The sequence below is a fragment of the Chiloscyllium plagiosum genome, unplaced genomic scaffold, assembly GCF_037043375.1.
Source record: "Chiloscyllium plagiosum isolate Xiang-an unplaced genomic scaffold, Cpla_swu_hap1 HiC_scaffold_5, whole genome shotgun sequence".
NCBI classification, from domain to species: Eukaryota; Metazoa; Chordata; class Chondrichthyes; order Orectolobiformes; family Hemiscylliidae; genus Chiloscyllium; species Chiloscyllium plagiosum.
Window position 1 is genome coordinate 130,433,132 of NW_028270143.1, and position 22,985 is coordinate 130,456,116.

Below are 22,985 nucleotides of genomic sequence, written 5' to 3' on the forward strand. Positions count from 1 at the left end.
TTCGAATTAGACCATTCAGTTTAAATTATACCCCAAAAAACATCAAATTCCAATCAAATTTGAATTGAATATATTGACAATCTTAAAAACCAAAGACACAATCCGATGCTTTGGGGGTATAAGACCAGGTAAAATTGAACAGTTAGGAGAACTGCCACCAGAGCAACAGCTACAAACTGCTAGTCAGAACTTAGAGGCACCCGTCTCGAGAAGGAGTTTGAACAGAGAAAAACCTCAACACTGACATGGAGAGCCAATCTACAAAGATGATAAAGAGAAGATTCGACCGCTGACTGGTTTTAAAATTTGGATTTTTCTGTAAATCTTAATTGAGAGTTTTATCAGACTAGTATTATAGAAGGGAAGGTAAAAGATAGGTTAGAGGAAGGAATTATAAATAGTTGTTAGTTAATTATTCTCCGTTATTTTTTTTAAGATTACTTACAGTGTGGAAACAGGCCCTTCGGCCCAACAAGTCCACACCGACCCGCCGAAGCGCAACCCACCCATACCCCTACATTTACCCCTTTAACCTAACACTATGGGCAATTTAGCATGGCCAATTCACCTGACCCGCACATCTTTGGACTGTGGGAGGAAACCGGAGCACCCGGAGGAAACCCACGCAGACACGGGGAGAATGTGCAAACTCCACACAGTCAGTCGCCTGAGGCGGGAATTGAACCCGGGTCTCTGGCGCTGTGAGGCAGCAGTGCTAACCACTGTGCCACCATGCCGCCCTATACTTTAAGAAATAAAGTTGTTCATTTTTACTTTACATAGTTCTTGGCAACTCGAATTTTTACAGATTACTGAACTGGATAAATCTCATTTGTGTTGCTGGTTTCAAATTAAGCAGGAGGGTTTGCCCCATGTTGTAACACTGGAGTATATTTCACTATTCCATTTGATCATGGCTAATTTATACATCATCTCCATTCACCCAACTGATTACTTCAAAATACACTTACTCAACAAAACTCACCAATCCCTGTCTTCAAAATTTCAACTGATTGCATAAGAAAAATAGCACTTCCTAATGAACTGGAATGGCCTGAATTATTAGACCATACCCATTTCTTTTGGAATAGAAGAACAACACACATACACACTATATGAACATGTCGACATGTCGGCTTACCTTGGCATCCTTGAAGCTGAGGAGAAGTGCATCCCGCTTGGAGCCTGCAAGCTGGACACTAGCTATGGACATGACATTTCCAAACAGTGAAAAAGATGCCATCTGCTCCAGCTTTTCTTTCCGACCTTTAACCTCTACACAAGAGACATTCATCAAAAAAGTATAATCCCTTTGATAATTTTTCATACCAATTGAAGATGAAATATGCACCCCTCAGTGCATGGTTTAACTATTCGCAGGCAAAGTCCACAGAACTATCTTCATCAAATTTCTGACAATTCACATGAACATTTTTAACGTTGCCAGTGAGTTGGAAAGTCAAACTAGGGCAATGTAAAAAGCTTAAGAACATCAACTTCGTCAAATTGAAGATCAACAGGGATTTGGATGATAGCAGCCATTAAGAACAAAGGCTTTTTCTCTTCCCATAGGTGTCTCATGCCATTCCACCAGTCACCCACCAAGACTGCTTCAGTCAATACTGATGGCACGTCTTGGAGTCCAGCATCACCCATCTTTAAGCTGGCATGAGGTAATGCTCATGTCTAAATGAGGTGCCAGCATTAAGGATGTAGCACAGTTAAGTCTCACAGGCATTTTTTTTCTATCCAGAGTTGTTCTTCCCCTCCCCTCCCCCAAACAGGAATCACTGTGCTTACAATCACTAACGAGCTCACTTTTACCTCTTTTACTAAAATTATATCTACCTAAATTATGTCAGAAGCTAGCTAATCCATCTCAAGTTGCCCTCTAATATTTCTAAATAGTCCTACATCATATATCTGCTACATGTTCAAACACCTTTTTGTTTGAATTTCTCAGGAAGGCAGAGAAAATCCTCTGCTAAACTAGTCTCACCTTTCCCAGATGACATAAGTGACATAAAAAAGCTACACAGGATACTCAAGAAAAATTTCAGAACATACAATTTACTCCAACACAGAGGAATTTCGATTATCTGGCATTCAAATATTAGAATGTAGGACTATCCAGCAAGATTGCATGGTCTCAATGCTTGGCTAACTATGTTATCCTGTGTTTGATTATCCGGATCAATTAAACAAACGAAATACTTCCCGTCCGCATCCTTCGGATAATCGAGATTCCTCTGTATTGATAAGACCATAAGACAATGGAGCAAAAATTAGGCCATTCAGCCCATCGAGTCTGCTCCACCATTCAATCATGGCTGAGGTTTCTCAACCACATTCTCCTGCTTTCTCCCCTTAACCCTCGATCCTCAAGAACCTATCTATCTATCTCAGTCTTAAATATACTCAGTGACCTGGCCTTCACAGCCCACTGGGGCAATGAATTCCATTAATTCACCACCCTGGTTGAAGAAGTTTCTCCTTATCTCAGTTTTAAAGGTCGCCCCTTACTCTAAGGCTGTGCCCTCAGGTCCTCGTCTCTCCAATCAATTCTCCAAACATATTCCCAAGATCTACTCTGTCCAGGCCATTCAGTATTCTGTAATTTTCAATTAGATTCCACCCCCCCCCCTCCCAATCCTTCTAAACTCCATCAAGTACAGATCCAGAGTCCTCAAACGTTTCTCATATATTGAGCTTTTCACTCCCGAGACCATTCTCGTGAACCTCGTCTGAATTCACACCAGGGTCAATACATCTGTCCTGAGATATGGGGCCCAAAACTATGCATTATAGCCCAAATATGGTCTGACCAGAGAGTTATAGAACCTCAGTATATCCCTGCTTTTATATTCAAGTCCTCTCAAAATAAATGCCATGGTTATATTTGCCTTTCTAACGAATGACTCAACCTGCAAGTTTACCTTGAGAGAATCCTAGACTAGAACTCTCAAATTTCTTTGCACTTCAGACATATGAATTTTCTCCCCATTTAGAACATAGTCCATGTCTCTATTCTAACTAGCAAAGCGCATGACCTCACACTTTCCCACATTGTACTCCATCTGCCACTTCTTTGCTCACTCTCCCAACCTGTTCAAATCCTTCTGCAGCCTTCCTGCCTCCCCAATGCTACCGGTCCCTCTACCTATTTATGTATTGTCTGCAAAGTAAGCCAGAATGCCCTCAGTTCCTTCATCTAGATTGTTAATGTATAAAGTGAAAAGTTATGGTCCCAACACAGCCTTGTCACTGGACACTGGCTGCCATTTTGACAAGGATCCTTTTATCCCCACTCTCTGCTTTCTGCCAGACAGCCAAGCCTCAAACACCATGCACTCTTATCTTATCAGTAGTCTACTATGCAGCACCTTGTCAAAGGCCTTTTTGAAGTCCAGGTAGATAACATCCATTGGCTCTCCTTGGTCTAACCTGCTCCTTACTTCCTCAAAGAATTCTAGCAGATTTGTCAGACATGACCTCATCTTGATGAAACTATGCTGACCATGCCCTATTTTACCATACACTTCCACGTATTCAGAAATCTCATCCTACACAATGGATTCCAGGATCTTATCTACAACCAAGGTTAGGCTAACGAGTCTGTAATTTTCTGTCTTTTGCCTTACTCCCTTTTTAAAGTTACCGATTTTACAGTCCTCGGAAACCCTTCCTGATTCTAGAGATCCCTGAAACATCACCACTAACTGCCTCCATTATCTCTTTAGTTATCTCCCTTAGAACTCTGCAGTGTAGTCCATCTGGTCCAGGTGATTTATCCATCTTCAGGATATTGAGTTTTTCGAGCACCTTCTCTTTGGTGATGACCACCATACTCAGCTCTCTCCCCGCCCCCCCATGCCCTCTCTTCATATAGCAGTCAACACCTAGAAACAAATAGCTGTCATCAGCTCATATTAAGAAGACAATACAGAGCAGATTTTAAATCTTCAGGAAAAGAAGGTGAAAGAATTTGGATTTCTATGATACCTAACGTAATTGTAGGTTAACTCAATTAACCTCATAGGCAATACAATACTTTGGAAGTACAGTCACTATTGTAATGTATGCAAAGTGGGTGCCAAGAGCCCACAAACAGACCAGAGAAGCCATTTAATTAATTAGAGTTGAATTTCCAACCAATCAGCGCTCTTTTCTCCAGCAGTAAATACCTTGTATTTTTAAATTCAAAGGATCTGAGTGTTGCAGGCTGGGCCAATATTTACTGTCCATCCCTAGTTGCCCAAGAGATTATGGTAGTAGTGACCTGTCTTTGTTTTCTGTAGTTTTGATTTAGAACTAAAAATGGGCAAAAAGGACTGTTTTGAAAGTAGGGACTGTAGGAGGTATTGCTATACTGTTGAAAACAAACTTATGGAACTTACTGTGTATGATGCTTACACAAATGTTTTACTCAAACATTGGGGGAAAATGTACAATTGCACAGCATTGGGGTTTGTGCAGAGTCTGATTTGACCAGCAACAAGTAGCTACTTGGTTTGTGTAATTATGACCAGTGATGCATGCAAATATCATCAGCCTAGCAACTGCTCTGACTGGCTCGGAGTTAGTGAACAGCTTGTAGGTATGGACAATTCATCAAGCAGCCTTCAGCTTGCTAGAAGGCTGTAAAAATATCTGAAGAAAGCCAATCTTTTCTCCCACCAGCTGCTATAAACTGTTGTCTTTAAATCAGTAATAAGAAAAAAAAAATCAATCAGCCTGTGCGTCCTGTGGCAAAGTGAAAAGAACATGGAGGAAGGAGACTGAAGAACAAGCAAAAGGCTCTCAGACAACCCTGTAGGCTGGTACAACTGTATTGCGCGTTCCTTATCTTTCATACACTCCACCCCTAAAGCCAATTTTTTTTTTGTCTGTGTGAGCGTAGACTGTAAGGCATAGGGGCAGAATTAGGCCATTTAGCCCATTCAGTCTGCCTTGTCATTTAATCATGGCTGATATGTTTCTCAGCCCCATTCTCCTGACTTCTCCCCACAACCCTTGATCGCCTTATTAATCAAGAATAAATGAACCTGCTGGTTAACCTTAGAATTCTGAATTAGGATTCCCAAGTCACCTTGTGCTTCAAATATCCCCATTTAGAAAATAACCTACACCTCTATTCTTCCATCCAAAGTCCCTAACTCACTTTTCCACAATGTTTCCATCTGCCAGTTCTTTGCCCATTCTCTTAGCCTGTCCAAGTCTTTCTACAGCCTCCCCACATCCACAACCACCTGCCCTACATCTGTCTTTGAGTCATCTATAAATTTAGCAACAATGCCCCCCCAATTCTTTCATCCAGATTGTTAATGCATAGTGTGAATAGTTGTGTTCTGAACAATGACCTCTGCAGAACGCCATTAGTCACCAGTTGCCCTCCTGAAAAAGATCCCTTTCTTCCTACTCTCTGCTTTCCATTAGTCAGCCAATTGTCTATCCATGCCAGCACTTTGACCTAAGACCACTGGCTCTTACCTCATTTAGCATACTCTTTTGTGGCACCTTGTCAAAGACCTTCTGGAAATTCAAACAGATCATGTCTACGAGCTCTCCTTTGTCTAACTTACGTGTTACCTCAAAGAATTCTAACAGATCTGTCAGACATGACCTCCCATTAGCAAAGCGGTGCTGACTAAGCCCTATTTTACCATCCACTTCCAAGTACTCCGCAATGTCATCCTGGATAATAGATTCAAAATCATACCAACAACCCAAGTTAGGCCTAACTGGCCTCTAGTTTCCTACCTGCTGTCTCCCTGTCTTCTTTTAACTAAACAGTGCAGGTTTCAGATGCATTGAAAACTATGGAAAAAAGTTCAGGTGTTTGTAGGGAAGGCCTCAGCAGAGATGATTAAAGTTTCCAGAATAAGTAACACAACAGAGAGTATAGAAAAGATCAGGAATCTAACAGGCACAGCAGATAAGGCGACCACTAGGAGGAGGGGAGCAGTCAACACAGGTTTAAGGGTGTTGTACTCAAATACACACAGTATATGAAATAAGATAGATGAGCTTATAGCACAGACTGAAATTGTCAGGTACAATGTTGTATCTCAGAGACATGGCTGCAAGGAGATCAGGGCTAGGAACTAAAGAGCCAAGGATAGGTGGCTTAACAAGAGGACAGACAGACAGTGGGCAGGTGGGGGATAACCTTGTTAGTAAGAAATAAAATTAAATCAATAGCAAGAAACGGTATTGAGTCAGAAGGCATAGAATCTACGTGGGTAGAGTTGAGGAACCACAAAGGGAAAAAGACCCTGCAGAAAGTTATCTACGATCCTTCCAACAGTAGTCGGGGTGTAGAGCAAAAAAAAATAAATCAGGAGATCAAAAAGGCATGCAAGAAAGGTATTCTTGCAATAATCATGAGGGACTAGGAAAATCAGGTTAGTAGCAGATCAAGAAATTAAATTTGTAGAATATCTACAAGATTTCTTTTTAGAGCAGCTGCTGGTAGAGCCAACTAGAGAACAGGCAATTCTCGATTTGGTGATGTGTAATGAGACAGAACTCATAAGGGAGCTAAAAGTGAAAGAATCCCTAAGGGGCAGTGACCACAATATGATAGAACTCACGTTGCAGTTTAAGGGGGAGAAGCTGGAATCAGATACAACGGTGTTACAACTCAGTGAAAGTAACAACAAAGACATGAGAGAGGTGTTGACCAGAGCTGACTGGAATCCCAGCAGAGAAGATGGTGCAGCAGGAATGGAAGGAGCTTGAGGGTAATTCAGGAGACATAACAGGGGAGGATGATGTAACCGTGAACAAAAGAAATCAGGGGCAGCATATAAGCAAAAGCATACAACGTGAAGATTAGTGGGAAGCCAGATTTAAAACCTTGCAGTGGATAACTGAAGAAAATGCAGTAGTGGGTTGGGGGGTGTCAGAGAAGTTGAAATCTGAGGGTAAGCTAGCTCAAAATATAAAAGACTGCAGGAGGTACTTTTAGGTATATGACAGGTAAGAGAGCCAAATGTTGACATTGGACTGCTGAAAAACGAGGTTGGAATAGTAATGGAACTGGAAACTGGAAACAAAGAAACTGGAAAGGAACCGAACAGGTACTGTGTATCAGTTTTCATGATTTAAGACACCAGCAGAAACAGAGGGGCTTTAATAAGGGGTTAGAGTTTTAACTAGTAGATCCATAAGCTGGTATCTCATAGCTGGTTACTTATGGTTTTATTAACAAAAACTTATTTTTATTCTGACTACATAAACCTTGTCAAAATTTTCACTTCTTCAATTCCAACAGACAGGGAAATCAGGAACTTTGTTTTGATTGGAACACTATCTTCTATGGATACACCAGCAGTAGTGGGACTTGAGAATCAGCACACTTTCCCAAATGGCTCATAACAGTTCATATGGTTATGATTGTTTAAAATTTGAAATTCTTACTTTTGTCCTGATTATTAATAACGACGAACAATACGGCACAGGATCAAGCCCTTCGGCCCTCCAGGCCTCCGTTGCCACATTTTGCCCTTCCATATTAACACTGTCTTCACTTACAGAATCTGTATCCATCTATCCTGTTCCTATTAATATATTCATCTAGTTGTTTCTTGAATGTTGCTATTGTGTCTACCTCCAGCACCACCTCTAGCAGCACGTTCCAGGCTCTCAGCAGCCTTTGTGGGAAAAAACCTGCCTCGCACATTTCTTAAAACCTCCCCCCTCACACCTGTGACCCTTAGTAATTGACCAATCCATCTGGGAAAAACCTCAAAAAAAAACTTTCCACTCTATCCATGCCATTCACAATAAACTTCGAGCAGGTCTCCTCTCAACCTCCTGCATTCCAGTGAAATCAAATCCAGTTAATCCAGTTTTTGTTTATAGCTAAAATCCTCCATACCAGGCAACATCTTGGCAAACCTTTTCTGTATCTTCTCAAAGCATCTACATTCTTCTGGTAGTATAGTGAGCAGAACTGTACGCACTATTCCAAGTGTGGCCTAACTAAAGTTCCATAAAGCTGCAGCATGGCTTGCATAGCCTTATTACTCAAGGCCCCTTTCCAAAGAAGGGGAGCATGCCACTGGCCTTGTTAACTATCTTATTTCTCCACGTCGCCACCTTCAGTGATTTGTGGACCTGCACACCCAGATCCCTCTGCATATCAATTCTCTGAAGGGTTCTGCCATTCTGTATAATTCCCACCTGTACTTGACCTTACAAAATGCATCACCTATGCAAGGAAAAAAGAAAAGTCTTGGCAAGGCATCTCTTAAAAAGATTCAAGTGGTGTACAAGCAAATAACCGTTTATTTTCTTTGATGAAGAAATATTAGCCAGGTCACAAGAACTCTCTTACTTTTCTTTCTATATTGAACATAGGAACTCCTATGAGCTCAGGAATTCAGTTAAACGCTTCAATTAATAGTGCAGTGCTCTGTCAGTATTAGATCTAGCTCAGTCTGGATTTGTTAATCAAATCTTTGGAGTGTATTCAGAATCCACAATCTTTGACTCACAGGCAGGAGCGCTACTCATTGAGCCAGGGCTGGTACAAGTCTGCCAACTGTTTTCTGGAACAACTTATTTTCAGAAGTGCCGAATAACTAGCACCAGTTAACTATCTGTATAAAAAAAGTTCAGCAGTACCTGAAGACTTATCTCCTTTCACAGAGCTCTGCAAGTATAAAAGAAAGAAACAGTATTAATCGGCAAATCAGAAGGAATATATGCAAAAAGAAAAGGTTACCAAACCAAAAATACTGGAAATCAACAGGTATGGAAACATGTACAGAAAGAGAATAACAGTTAATGTTTCCAATCAATTACTTACTACTTAAATAGGGGCAGTTTGAGTTTGATATTCAGTGGGAGAAAACAGCCATGGCTCCAAGTCATAATTTCTATCTCCATAAAACCATCCCACTCTAAGTATCAAAAATTCGGTCTAGACATTCCAATACATCTACAGTGGCATCTATCCAACAATGTATAAAATTTCCCTGTTACATCCCTTACACAAAATAAGACAAATCCACCCTGGCCATTTGCATTCGCCTAAGTGATGGAAGCTGTCAGTAGCAAAGCTATAAGCAGCATTTGATCACACAGCAATGGTTAACTAATGCCCTTTATGGCAAGATATCTACCATCCTTATCTAACCTTACTCTACGTGTAACTTGAGACCCAAAACAATGTGGCTGACTCTTGACTGAAGTGGGCTCCAGCAGGACAGAACCAAGAGGTGACAGCAGTGGTATAAACAGAAGGATGCTACCCTGGGAGTCCTCAACATAGATTCCGGACACGGTGAAGTCTCACAGCATCAAGTCAAACACAGGCAAAGAAACCTCCTGCTGATTACCAGAAACTTTCTTCCCTCAGTTGATGAATCAGATCTGCCTCTGAATGTTATTCAACATAGAGAAACACAGAGGATAGCACAGATGGTGAATGCAGTCTGGGTGAGGAATGTCCAATGCCCATCAAGTGATTTGATAGCAGCACTACTAATCGAGTCTTAAACTACATGACTATTGCAGCAGGTGGTGAGGGAACCAACAAGGAGGAAAAGCAGACTTGAACTCATCCTCACCAATCCACCTGCTGCAGATGCATCTACACTGGACAATAGCAGTAAAAGAGAGTGACCACCACAGAGTCTATATGGAGACAAAGTCCCACCTTCATCTACGATAATACTTTACATCGTGTTGTGTGGCACTATCAACATGCTAAATGGGATAAATTTTGAACAGATCTAGCAACTCAAGACTGGGCATCCAAGAGTCACTGTTTGCCATGAACAGCAGGAGAATCAAACTCCAAACCAATCTGCAACCTCAAGGGCTTGCATATGCCCCAATCTGTGGCAGAGGGGCTCAGTGGTTAGCACTGCTGCCTCACAGCACTAGGGGCATAGATTCGATTCCACCCTCAGGCGACTGTCTGTGTGGAGTCTGCACGTTATCCATGCATGGGTTTTCTCTGGATGGTCCAGTTTCCTCCCATTGTCCAAAGATGTGCAGATTAGGTGGACCTGCCATGCTAAATTGCCCATTGTGTCCAGGGATGTACAGGGTAGGTGAGTTAGCCAGGAGAAATAAGTTTATAGGGTTGGGTAGTGAGGTGGGTCTGGGTTGGACAGTCTTTGGAGGGTTGGTGTGGACTCAATGGGCCAAGTAGCCCACTTGCCTGCAGTCTTCATTGAAACTGGATAGATCTACCGAGTTTCAATGAAGACTGCAAGAAAGGGCTGGTAGGACAACTTTTTTCAAAAAGAGAAGAACTACAGGAAGCTGCAATACAAAGGGATTGGAGGGCCTTTCTGCATGAAACAGAAAGCTAGCACACAAGTGCAGATGATCAGGAAGCATTAGGAAACTTTGGTTCTTATTTCAAGGGTGTTAGTCTTGGTACAACTGTAAAAGGTGCTGGTGAGACCACATCCCTGAGCAGTTTTGGTCCCTATTTCATTGGAGGCAGTTCAGAGAAGGCTTACTAGGATGATCCCTGGTATAGGGACTGCCTTATTAGCAAAGGTAGAACAGGTTATTACTCTACTCACTAGAGTTTAGAAGAGTGATCTCAATGAAACACAGTATTCATCAGGAACTTGATATTTTAAATCCAGACAGGATGGTGCCCTTCATGGGAAAGTCTAGAAAAAAGGGGTGCCAATTTAAGACGGAAGGGAGGAAGAATTTCTCCTTTCCACAGAGAGTTGTAGGGGCAGAGTCCTTTTACAAGTTTAAGTTGAGATAGATAGATCAAGGATTACAGAGTAAAGGCAGGAAATGGGCGTGAGGAATGTCAGATAAGCAGCTGAATGATGGAGCAGGCTCAAGGGGCCAAACAGCCAACCCCTGTTCCTGTTTCTTAAACATACCTAACAAAGCTGCAAGAACAAGACTAAATGCATGCCTAACAGTGATGCAGCAAGTGATAGACACAGCTGAGAATGATCCCATGACCAACAGACTAAATCTAATCTCTGGCCTGGCCCTAGGACTAGGCCTTGTTAGACACTGACTACCTGTGTGTGCTGTGAGGTGAGCACTTGCTGCATCCTGGGGTTCAGGAGTAGACCAAACCCCTGAGTTAATTGCACCTTTACAATGTACTGAGTTCCTATGAGTGGGCCTGGTTCTCTATGGATGGGCCAGCCCTCTATGAAGACTGAACACCTAGATGCCATGGGGTGTGCATTTGCTGCCTTCAGGAGTGGACTCTGCCCTCTATTGTGGACTCTGTTTTTAGCAATGGACTCTGCAGTTTGGAGTGGACTCTATTTCTGAGAAGGCACTTTTTATACTGGAGTGGACTCTGTTCTAGGGAATGGACTTAACATTTTGAAGAGAACTGTTAATTGTAATGGGCTCTACATACTAGAAAGGACTCTTTGTTGGTAATTGACTGTCTTGTTATATGTTGGTGCTATCACCTGCACTGTGTTGTGTCCCTGGGTCTAGCAGGCCTTGTTGTGAGTTGGGAGCTCATAGCTCGTCCTGAAAGCTGTCACCCAGAGAGCTGGAGGATGGGTAGGCCGTTCTGAGCGTTGTCGTCCCAAGAAGGGCTGATCGGGACAGGCTGTGCTAGAGGCAGTCAGAAGGCGTGTCAGAGCAACCGAGAGCCAGAAGGTGCATAGGGGCAGTCTGAGATCTGGAAGGCTTGTGGGCTTCCCTGGGTGCTGTCGTCCCAGGGAAGTGGACGGGCTGTCCAGGAGGTGGCCAGAAGGTGCGTCAGGGCATACCAAAGGCCAGATGGTGCATCAGGGTGCGTGAGAGCCAAATGGTATGTAAGGGAAGACAGAGCTAGAATGCAGGTCGGCCATCCTCAGCGCTGTCAGCCCAGGCAGATACCGGGGCGGGCTGTCTAGAGCTGGCCAGAAGGTGCAAAGGGCAGTTAGGAAGCTGGAAGGTGACAGACCATCCTGACTGCTGTCATTCTGGGTTTTTTTTTGAGGGGGGGGCGGCGCAGGACAGGCTGTTCTAGAGGTGGTCAGACAATCAGTCAGGGCAGACCAACAACTGGAAGGGCATGGGGCAGACCAAGATCCAGAAGGGGCGCAGAGGTGGGCTGCCTTAGAGAAGCCATAGGGACAGGTGGCGGGGGGAATCTGTATTTTCTGGACTGTCTTTTATGTGTTTAATACGGTCTTGTGATGATGGAAAGTGGGATTTGAGGTTTGTCCTCATTTTCTGAAACTAGTTGAATGGTAGGGTTTGGGGCCTGGCTTTGCTGCTTCACTCCCTTATAAAACTGCTGTTTCTCTGTATACAGCTGCTAATGTTAACTGTTTTGTAAACTGTGTAATGTTTAGTTTAAAAAAATCTAATCTCTGCAGTCCTGCCACACCCAGTCATGAATGGTGATGAACAATTAAGCAATTCAAAGGATTGTAAGGGTCTACAAATAACCCAATCTTCAATGATGGCAGAGGCCAGTATATCAGCACAGGAGGCTAAAGCATTTGCAACAATCTTCAGCCAGGAGTGCCAGGTGCATAAATCGTTTTGGCAGAATTCAGAGGTCGCCGGCATTTCACGTTTTAGATGCCAGTGTTCAGTCAATTCAATTCACCCCATGTGATATCGAGGAGGAGTTGGAGGCATTGAATATTACAAAACTTACGAGTCCTGAGAATATTCTGGCAAGTGTACTGAAAATTAGTGCTCTAATCTCGTTGCATCACTAGTCAACCTGTTCCAATACAGCTATAACATGAGGTGCCTGCATCTATTCAATGTGGAAAATTGCCCAGCTATGTTCTGAACACAAAGAGCAGGACAAATCAAATGCAGCCAATTAAACCACACCAATCTACTCACGATCATCAGTAAAGTGATGGATGGTGTCAAACAGGATGTTTTGGACTCTGTTACAATTCGTCCATGCCTACCAGATATCTTAAATTAATTTAGTCCCATTTGCCAGGATTTGGCACATATCCCTCAAAACTTTTCCTATTCATGTACCTATCCAGATGCCTTTTAAATGTTGTAATTGTACCAGCTTCCAACACTTTCCCTGGCAGCTCATTCCATACACACACCATCCCATGTAAAAAAAAAGCTGCCCCTCAGGTCCACTTTAAACTTTCCCTCTCACCTTAAACCTATGCCCTCTATTTAGGACGCCCCTGCCCTGGGGAAAAAGACTTTACTATTCACTTTATGCATGCCTCTCAATTTTATAAACCTCTACAAGGTCACCCCTCAGCCTCCAGGGAAAATAGCCCCAGTCTGTCCAGCCTCTCCCTATAGCTCAAGCCTTCAAACAGCAGCAACATCCTCATCAATCTTTTCTGAACCCTTTCAAGTTTAACAATATCTTTCCTCTAGCAGGGATACCAGAATTGAATGCAGTATTCCAAAAGCAGCCTAACCAATGTCCTGTACAGCTGCAACATGACCTAATTCCTATACTCAATGCACTGACAAATAAACACAAGTGTACCAAATATCTTCTTCATTACCCTGCCTACCTGTGACTCCACCTTCAAGGTCTCTTTGTTCAGCAACACTCCCCAAGACCCTACCATTAAGTGTACAAGTCCTGCCCTCATTTGCCCTACCAAAATGCAACACCCCTCAATTATCTAAATTAAATTCCATCTGATCAAGGTCCCATTGTACTCAACTTGCTTCACTGTCCCTATACTTAACCGTGTTAACCTATAAGCAGAGATTAAGGGAGACTAAGCCTGTATTCTTTACAGTTTAGAAGAATAAGAGGTGATGTTATTAAAACTTGTAAAATTCTTAAGCGACTAGGAAGGATGTTTGCCGTGGTTGGAGACTAGATCAGTGGGGACAGTCTCAGACAAAAGGGTTAAATCTTCAAGACTACAACAAGAAGGATTTTTTTCCCCACCAGTGGGCAGTGAACGATTGGAGTTTCTACAGCCTGCAAGGGTAGAGAAATATCATTTGAGAATTTTCTAAACAGAGATCAACAGATGTCTTGATGTAAGTAATCTTAAGGGATAAAAGGATAGTGTGGGAAAATAGCAACATGGGAGAAGGCCATCCATGATCTAGTGAAATGGCAGGACAGATATAGTTGAATGCCCGACTCCCGCCCCTCTTGTGCTTCTAGGTTTTTTTTAAGGCAACTGTAGTTACAAAGTTCCAGGTGATCAATATCTTAAATTCCCATTAAAACTCACCTCTGCATCATGGATCAACCTGTAAACCTGCAGCTGCGATGTTCCAGCCACCACAAGATTTCGCTCAGTGTTTGAAAAGAAACTGCAGTAGATAGCAAACTCAATCCCTGTTGGGGGGTGGGCTTGGCGATACACTGCATACATTCTGTCCACTCCTGTAAGGAAAGCCACATTGCTTACATTTTCTAAAATCAAGAAAACAAATGGAGAAAAAGCAGTACTGATAGAATGGCACAAAATGAGAGTAAATATCCCACAATCTCTTGAATGATCCTATAAGTTACAACTGCAAGAAGCAATGGAAGCCAGTGACCAGGTCAAACTCTCAACAAAAAAATTTTAAGTGATTGAGGAAGATGATATTATTGTCATTGAATTAGTAATTCAGGCAATCCTCCGGGGATCAGATTCAAATTCCACAATAGCAAACAGCAGAATTTGGAGTTAAAAGACTGACGACAGGCATTATTGTTCATCTGAAAAACCCATCTGGTTCACTGCTGTCCTTTGGGGAAGGAAGACAGCATTCCTTACCTTACACTGCTGAAAATCTGGAATCAAGTACAACTATGTATTTGACTCTCAACCACTTACTGAAATGGTCTAGTAAGCCACTCAATTATATCAACCTGTGACAAGTCTCAAAGGATACCATCTGGCATTGACCAATGCATCAGAAATAGCAGCAGCAAATATAACGCTGTTAACCCAGCAAAGTCTTCCTTACAAATAACTGGGGAGTTAGTGGCAAACATGGAACAGCTGTCGCACAGACTTGTCAAGCAAGGACCTGAAATAGTCATACTCAGTCACACCTTACACACAATATACCAGACAACACCATCACCTGGGTCTGTCCTGAAGGTAGGACAGAGATGCTGATACAGTTAGGAGCAGATTCCTAGGGTGACCTCAATGTTGACTCCAAACCCCATGAGGTTTCCTGGCATCAAGTCAAACATGGACATGTCCAAATGCAGCAAGACCTAGATACGGGGTGACAAGTGCCAAGTAAAATTCAATCACAGGCCCCAAGCAATGACTACAAAAGGAAACCCAACCAACATCCCTGGCATCCATTGTATTAGCAACAATAATCCCACTATCAACTTCCTGTGGACTACCACTGATCAGAAACTGAAGTGGACTATAAACATTTGGCTACAAGAGCAAGTCAGAAATTTGGAACCAGAGAACAAATAATTCACATCCTGCTTCCCCAAAGTCTATTCACCACCCACAAGGCACAGGCTAGGACTGTGACAGAAAATGCCTCACTTGCAAGAACAATTGCAGCTCCAATAACACTCAAAAAGCTTGACTCCATCCATAACAAAGCAGTTCCCCTAAATAACAACATATAAAAGATGCACTACAGAAAAGGTTCTGTAGATAGTACCTTCCATTACTGCTACCATCTAGAAGGACAAGAGCAGCAGAGACTGAAAGAGTAACACAGAACTTGCAAGGTTAGCAGATTATAAAATCACAGAACAACAAAAGGTGACATTTAAGTCCATTGAAGCTGCACAGTTCATTGTGCCAAATCAATTTACCGAAATATAAGGAACAAAGAGGGTACAATTGCATTGCTAGGTCTTAATACTATAGACCACCTACTAGTGGGAAGGATGTAGAGGAACAAATCTACAGGGAGTTAATGCCCACAGATACAGTATTTAAAATGCAGTCTTCAACAGACTGGGGTACTCATAGTAAAAGAAGCAAGTGGTCTAAGTTTGCATTCAGAAGTTTCCTACATTGGTCAAGAAAGATCACATCACGTTGTATCAAGTCCTTGGAAATAAGCTGGGCCAAGTGGATCAAGTAGCAGTGGGGGGCAATTAGGGGACAGTTGGGAACATTATAAAGTTCAGAATGAATGATGATGGAGAATGACATTATTCCATCCAGAGCAAGAAAAATCAGTTGGCAGAATGCAGACTTCAAATCAGCAAGAACAGAGCTTGACATGATCGACTGGAACAAAACATTCCTGGAAAAAACTATAATTGAGCAGTGGGCTCTCTCAGAGAGATGATTCAAGGCAAGCTATGATATAGCCTCTCAAATGAGAAAGATAGGACAAATATATTCAGAAATCTCAGGATGACAAAGAAGATAGAAATTAAGAAGGAAAGGTTATGAGGTGTCAGTTAGATAACATAATTCTGAACTAAGAGGAATACATAAAGGTTCAGAAAGGTCATGAAAATAAAATAAGAAATTATGAGAAAAGACTAGCAACCAACATAAAGGAATGTTCCAAAGTCTTCTTTCAGCATATAAACAGTATAAGAGTGGTTAAAGAAAAGGAACATGGGCAATTACAAATCAAAAAAGGGACTTACACCTGGAGGCAGAGAGGATTGCTTAGGCATTAACAGAATATTTTGCATCTGTCTTTACCAAAAAGGGAGATGCTACCCAGACCACTGAGATAGAGAAAGAAACATATCACTGAGGAAGTCAAAACATTGTAATTACCTCCTGAAGGCATTATGGATATGCACATGGACCGCATTAAGTCAAGAAAGCAACTCATCACCACTTTCTCAAGGAAAACTAGGGGCTTGCGATAAATGCTGGTCCAGCCAGCAACACCCACATCTAACATATCAATAAAGAGTATTGGATAAACTTTTTACTTAAAAGCTGAGAAACCACCAGATGAGCTGCATCCAAGGAGACTTTAGGAGACGAGAGTGGAAATTGCAGGGGCGCTGATCATAACCTTTTAATCATCCCTAGACTCGGAAGATACCAGCGGGCTGGAGAATTCCAAACATTACGACCATCGTTAAAAAAGGCTAGAACGATAATCCCAGCAATTACTGACCAGTGGGGAAGCTTCTAGAAACAATTTTTCAAGATAGCATTAGTAGTCACATTGAAAAAGATGGGTTGATTAGGAAAAGTCAGCACAAATTTATGAAAAGAAAATTGTGCTTGATTAATTTTCTAAGGTGGTAAGAGAAAAACTTGAAGATGACACTGAATATATATGGACTTCCAGAAGATGTTTGATACAGTGTTACACAACAGACCTGACAGGAAAATTATAAGTCATGGGATAAAAGAAACAGTAATAAAACACTAACAAAACCAAGTGAGCAATGGATTTTTGTCATACTAGTGGTAGGTTTTAGTGGATTCCTCTCGGGACCTTGCTTTTTCTAATGCATATCAATCACCTCAACCTGGGCGTGCAGATCATAGAATCCCTACAGTGTGGAAACAAGCCTTTCGGCCCAACACAGACCAAAGAATGATGCTCCCAGACCCATTTCCCCTACCCTATATTTACCCCTGACTAATGTACCTAACCTACACACCCCTGAACACTATGGGCAAGTTAGCAGAGCCAATTCACCAAACATGCACAAGTTTAGATTGTGAGAGGAAACTGGAGCACCCAGAGGAAACACAGACCAACGCAGGGAGAATGTGCAAACTCCACAGACAGTCACACAAGGCTGGAATTGAACCTGGGTCTCTGCTGCTGAGGCATCAGTGCTGACCACTGAGCCACCATGCCGCCTTGGTGGTTCAATGTCACAAGAAACACAAACTGAGAGGAGGACAATGTAGAATTTCAAAAGAATGTTGGTTCACGGAACGTACAGATAGGTGGCATATGAGCATAAGTGCAGAGAAATGAGAGGGGAAAACCTTGAAAAGCATTAAAGGGCACATAGGAGCTGAGCGACCTGGGTGTATATGCACAGAGATCAGTGAAATTGGAAGGACATGGGTGGCAAGCAGTTAATAAAGCAATGTTCTTAGCTTTATTAATAGGGGCAAGGAGTACAAGACAAGGTGACATGAACAAGTACAACACACTTGTTAGATCTCAGCTGGAGTATTGGGTACAATTCTGGGCACCACATTATAGGAAGATGTGAACACATTGGATAGTGTGCAGAAGTAATTTACAAGAATGATACCAAGCCTGGGGATTTCAGTTACGTGGACAGACAAAAGATATTGGGACGGTTCTCTTTGGAGGAAGGGCTAAGAGGAGATCAGATATAGGTTTTTGTAGATTAGATTAGATTCCCTTTTTTTAAGATTAGATTCCTTACAGTGTGGAAGCAGGCCCTTCGGCCCAACCATTCCATACCGACCCTCCGAAGAGTAACTCACCCAGACCCATTTCCCTCTGTCTAATGCACCTAACACTATGGGCAATTTAGCATGGCTAATTCACCTGACCTGCACATCTTTGGACTGCGGGAGGAAACCGGAGCACCTGGCAGAAACCCACACAGACACAGTGAGAACGTGCAAACTCCACACAGACAGTTGCCCGAGACTGGAATCAAACCTGGGACACTGGTGCTGTGAGGCAGCAACGCTAACCACTGAGCCACCGTGCCACCCCTTAGCACATCATTTTCATGATCATCAGCAGGCTGGATAGCACGGGTAGGGAAAAACTGTTTTTGCTTGTAAAAACAAGGATCAGAGAGCATAGATTCAGTGATGTACAAAGGAGCAAGCATGAGGAAAACATTTGGGGTTAGGGTATGTAATGCATTGTAGAAGGGAGAGGCTAGCTTAACTGAAACATTCAATATAGCTTTTGAATATTATTTGGACAGAAGAAAGAAAGAATATGGGGGGGATCCAGGAGATTGGCTCTTGGTAATAGCTAGACTGGAGAGCGGGGCAGAGAAATGCAGATGGAGTTCAATCTAGGCAAATGTGAGGTGATGAATTTTGGAAGATACAATTCCACAGTGAACTATACTGAATGGAAAAGTCCTGGGGAAAATTAACAGAAATCTGGGTGTTCGGGTCTATTGTTCCCTGAAGGTGGCAACGCAAGTCAGTCAAGGAGGCATACAGCATGCTTTCCTTCATTGGAGTGTGTATTGAGCACAAGAATTGACAGGTCACGCTACAGTGTATAGGACTTTGGTTCAGCTGCATTTGGAATACTGCATACAGTTCTGGTCGCCACATTACCAAAAGGATGTGGATGCTTTGGAAACGGTGCAGAGGAGGTTCACCAGAAAGAGGTTAAATAGATTGGGATTATTTTCATTAGAAAGACAGAGTTTGAGGGGGGAACCTGATTGAGGTCTACTAAATCACGAGAGGTATAGACAGGGTGAATAACAAGAAGCCTTTTCCCCCCAGAGTGCGGAACTCAATTACTAGGGGTCACCAGTTCAAAGTGAGAAGGGAAAGATTGAAGAGAGATACGCGTGGAAAGTTATTTACGCAGAGGGTGGTGGGGGCCTGAAACACATTGCCAGCCGAGGTGGTAGAGACAGGCAAAATAGCAGCATTTAAGGTGTATTTAGACAGAAACAAGAATGGACAATGAGCAAAGGGATTCAGATCTTTAGAAAATAGGCAGGTTTAGATAGAGGATCTGGATCAGTGCAGGCTTGGAGGGCAGAAGGACCTGTTCCTATGCTGTAATTGTCTTTCTTGTTTGTTCTAATAATGCTCATTTGAAGCAACAAATGATGGGTTGAATGGCCTCATGTACAGCATAACACTTGTTATTTCTAGCAAATCAAACAACAAAACAGCTGTAGATTCCCCCCCCCCCCATTGCCAAATTCATCTGGTTAATAAATTCTCCAATTTAATGTGGGGTTAGGGCACGTGTGGCAACGGTAGTGTCCCTACCTCTGGGCCAGGAGACCCGGGTTCAGGTCCCACATGCTGCAGAAGTGCGCAATACCTCTGAACAGATTGATTTAAAAAAAAAGTTATAAAACTTGGGATCTCGGGATTTACAAGCACGCTAAATTGACAGTCAAAGTCAGGGTTTAAAGGTGTCCATAAACTGCTCTGCCGTGATTGGTTAAATTGAACTTCTGAGGGCTTCCCTATATTTATGAAAGCTGCAGGATAAACAGGACACTCACAGATCCCAGGGTAACTCTGGGTTAGACGGGAATCTCGGATTTATCCAGCTAAGAGGTCCCCTCCCCCATCATCACCAGAAGAAGGCACCAGCCACCGGCATCTCCCGTGGCTCCAGTGGTTGCCGTGGCCCACTGAGCCTCCCCAAGCGGACTAAAACTTTACTCGCTTACCACAGGAACCCACTCAGCTCTTTTGAAGCAAAACATAAGACAAAAGGCTTCAGTATATCGGCACCTCGGAGGCCGAACACAGCGAGAACACGATAACAACATCCACTCCACAAACCACCGCCGCCGCCATTTAACCATCGGGCAACGAAGGGGTCGCGCCGGTCGAAATCTCGCGATGGTGATCTCCGAGTAACGTGATCGTCGGCCAATCAGACCACAACCTCGAAATATCGCGATCTTTGCTTTTTTTTAAAAAAAACGGCGTGGATTGCGGACGTGGATCAGTGCAGTGGCAGGGTCACGTGGGGTTTGCGGTTGGCGCCTTTTTTAAACGAAACCTGCGGCTGGCCCATGGCCACGTGACGGCCTTGGCACGTGCTGAGGACTCTTCTCCCTCAGGGGCCTATGTTCAATGTTGGTCTAGCCATATTGAGGGGAAAAGAGCCTGTGGGTCTACCTACAGCACAGGGACTGCAGTAGTTCAAGCTCACCACAATTTTCTCAACTAGGGATGAGCAATAAATGCTGGCCAACCAGTGATACCCATGTCCCACGAGTGACTAATTTAAAAAGTCTTCCCAATCTAACAGTGGTTAATTACTTTCCATAGTGGTAGCATTTTGTTTCTGTTTATCTCAATCATTCAAATTCTAGCTAGGTAGGTAAGCATCTCACTTTTGACGGAATTCACAGATACAACATTAATTGTCTTTGCAGGAAGTTTGTTCCATATTTAGTTGCCAATATTCTCCCTTGTCTTGATTACTATGGAAAGGAATACAATTAGAATCTGCAAGTAGCTATTTCATGTTTTACACTTTAAGATCATTGCAGCATTATTCCAACATTCCTGATGAAGGGCTGATGCCTGAAATGTCGATTCTCCTGCTCCTCAGATTCTTTTTCCAGCATTGCACTCGCGCCTCTGATCCCCAGCATCTGCAGTCCTCACTTTCTCCACATTGAAGGAATAGCAACAGACTTCCAAGCCAGGAAGATGAGTGGCTTTCATTTCATTTCATGCATTGAGATACAGTGAAAAGTGTAAATCGTACCATACATAAATACATCAGCATAATAGAACAGCATGCAGAGCATAGTATTATATCTACACAGAAGGTGCAGAGAAAGATCAACTTTAATATATGATAGATTCATTCAAAAGCCTCATAACAGAGGGAAGAAGCTGTTCTTCAGACGATTCTGTTGGTACGTGTTTTCAGATTTTGATATCTTCTGTCCGACGGAAGAGAGTGGAAGAGATTAAAACTGGAGTGGGAGAAGTCTTTGGTTTTGTTGGCTGCTTTCTCAGGATAGCAGGAACTATAGACAGTGTCAATGGATGGAAGACTAGTTCACGTAATGGACTGGTCTTATTCACAATTCTCTGTAATTTCTGTGGTCTTGAGCAGAGCAGTTTCTATACCAAGATGTGATGCATCCAGATCGAATGCTTTCTATGGTGCATCTATAAAAATTGTTGAGTGATTGTGACATGCCAAATTTCTTTAGCCTTTCCTTAGCTTTCTTGACTGTAGTGTCAATGTGGATGATTCAGGACAGATTGTTTAGTGATCTTTACTCATAGGAGTTTAAAGCTCTCGAACCATCTCCACCTCAGCACCATTGATATAGACAGGGAGACAGGTTTGGAGGGGAACTTTCAGGTGGTGGTTTTTCTGCTTGACATTCTCTTAGGAAATAAGGCAGGGCATGTGACTGAAATATTAGTGGAGCAGCACTGTGGCACCAATGATCATAATTCTAACAGTTTTAAAACGTTTATAAAAAAGGATACGCCTTGTTCAAAAGTTAAAGTTCCACCTTGAAGTAAGGAGAATTGTGATGGTATCAGACAAGAACTTTCAAAAGTTGATTGGGATGGACAGTTCTCAGGTAAAGGGATGACTGGCAAATAGGAGGCTTTCAAAAAGTGAGATAACGAGAGTCCAAAGACAGTACAAAGAAACCTCGATTATCCGAACGTGATGGGCGGACACTATTTCGTTCGGATAATTGATTATTCAGTTAATTAATTTCCTCTGGGGCTTGCAGGTTTTCTTTGAAGCCTGCTCCCCATTCAAGAGACAAGGCAGTAGCACACTGTGCAAGCCCCTGTCCGTCCCTCCAGCTCCACCCCCCTAGCAAGCCCCGTCCGCCCCCACCAACCACGTCAGCTCCCACCCTGCCCCCCAACCCTGTGCGCTCCTCCAACACCGTCCACCCCTCCCGCCCAACACCATCTACCCCTCCTGCCCAACCCCAACCGCCCCTCTCACCCCACCCCACAAGCCCCGTTTTCCCTGCCCCCAAGCCCCATCTGACCAACCCCGCCCACCCCCCGTTCACCCCCACCCACCGTCCAACCCATGTCCGCGTCCTGCCCCCCCCCTCACACCCCGCCAGGGTTGCCGGACTGTACACCAACAGTAAGACTGCCGTTGCTTTGTTGGAAAAGTCTCCAAATAGCAGACTGCACACAACCTTTTACTGCAACCTTTTGACAGGTTCCACCTCTGCCCTGTACAGGACAATGTTGGAGAGATTATCTGGGGAAGCAGGGGGGGGGGGGTTCAGGAATCACCCCTGTGTAGAACTCAGGGAAAATGTGTGAGGACAGAGAGAGGGGGCGGGTGATCAGTCATTTGCGGACGGTGCCTGGACTATCCAGGACTGTTCTTGGCAGCATTTCAGTGAGCCAAGTTCATTTTTATTCATTGTACCTGTAAACAAAAGACGCGATCAGGGTTGAAACAGCTCTTTGATGTAATGT

The 22,985-nt window shown here is 43.1% G+C and overlaps 1 protein-coding gene across 2 annotated transcripts in view; it reads right to left on the bottom strand.

Annotated features, from left to right (window-relative positions):
- The window catches only part of cpsf1 (cleavage and polyadenylation specific factor 1), a 162,773-nt gene extending 142,414 nt beyond the window's left edge, over positions 1-20,359 (bottom strand). For both annotated transcript variants that reach the window (XM_043690937.2, XM_043690935.2), the window contains exons 1-4: positions 20,213-20,359; positions 14,154-14,308; positions 8,632-8,659; positions 1,142-1,275 (exon numbers count right to left, since the gene is read on the bottom strand). In XM_043690937.2, the coding sequence (XP_043546872.1) occupies positions 1,142-1,275; positions 8,632-8,659; positions 14,154-14,297 (306 nt within the window). In that variant the 5' untranslated portion in view covers positions 14,298-14,308; positions 20,213-20,359. The remainder of the gene's footprint in view (positions 1-1,141; positions 1,276-8,631; positions 8,660-14,153; positions 14,309-20,212) is intronic.
- Positions 20,360-22,985: the final 2,626 nt, after the last annotated feature.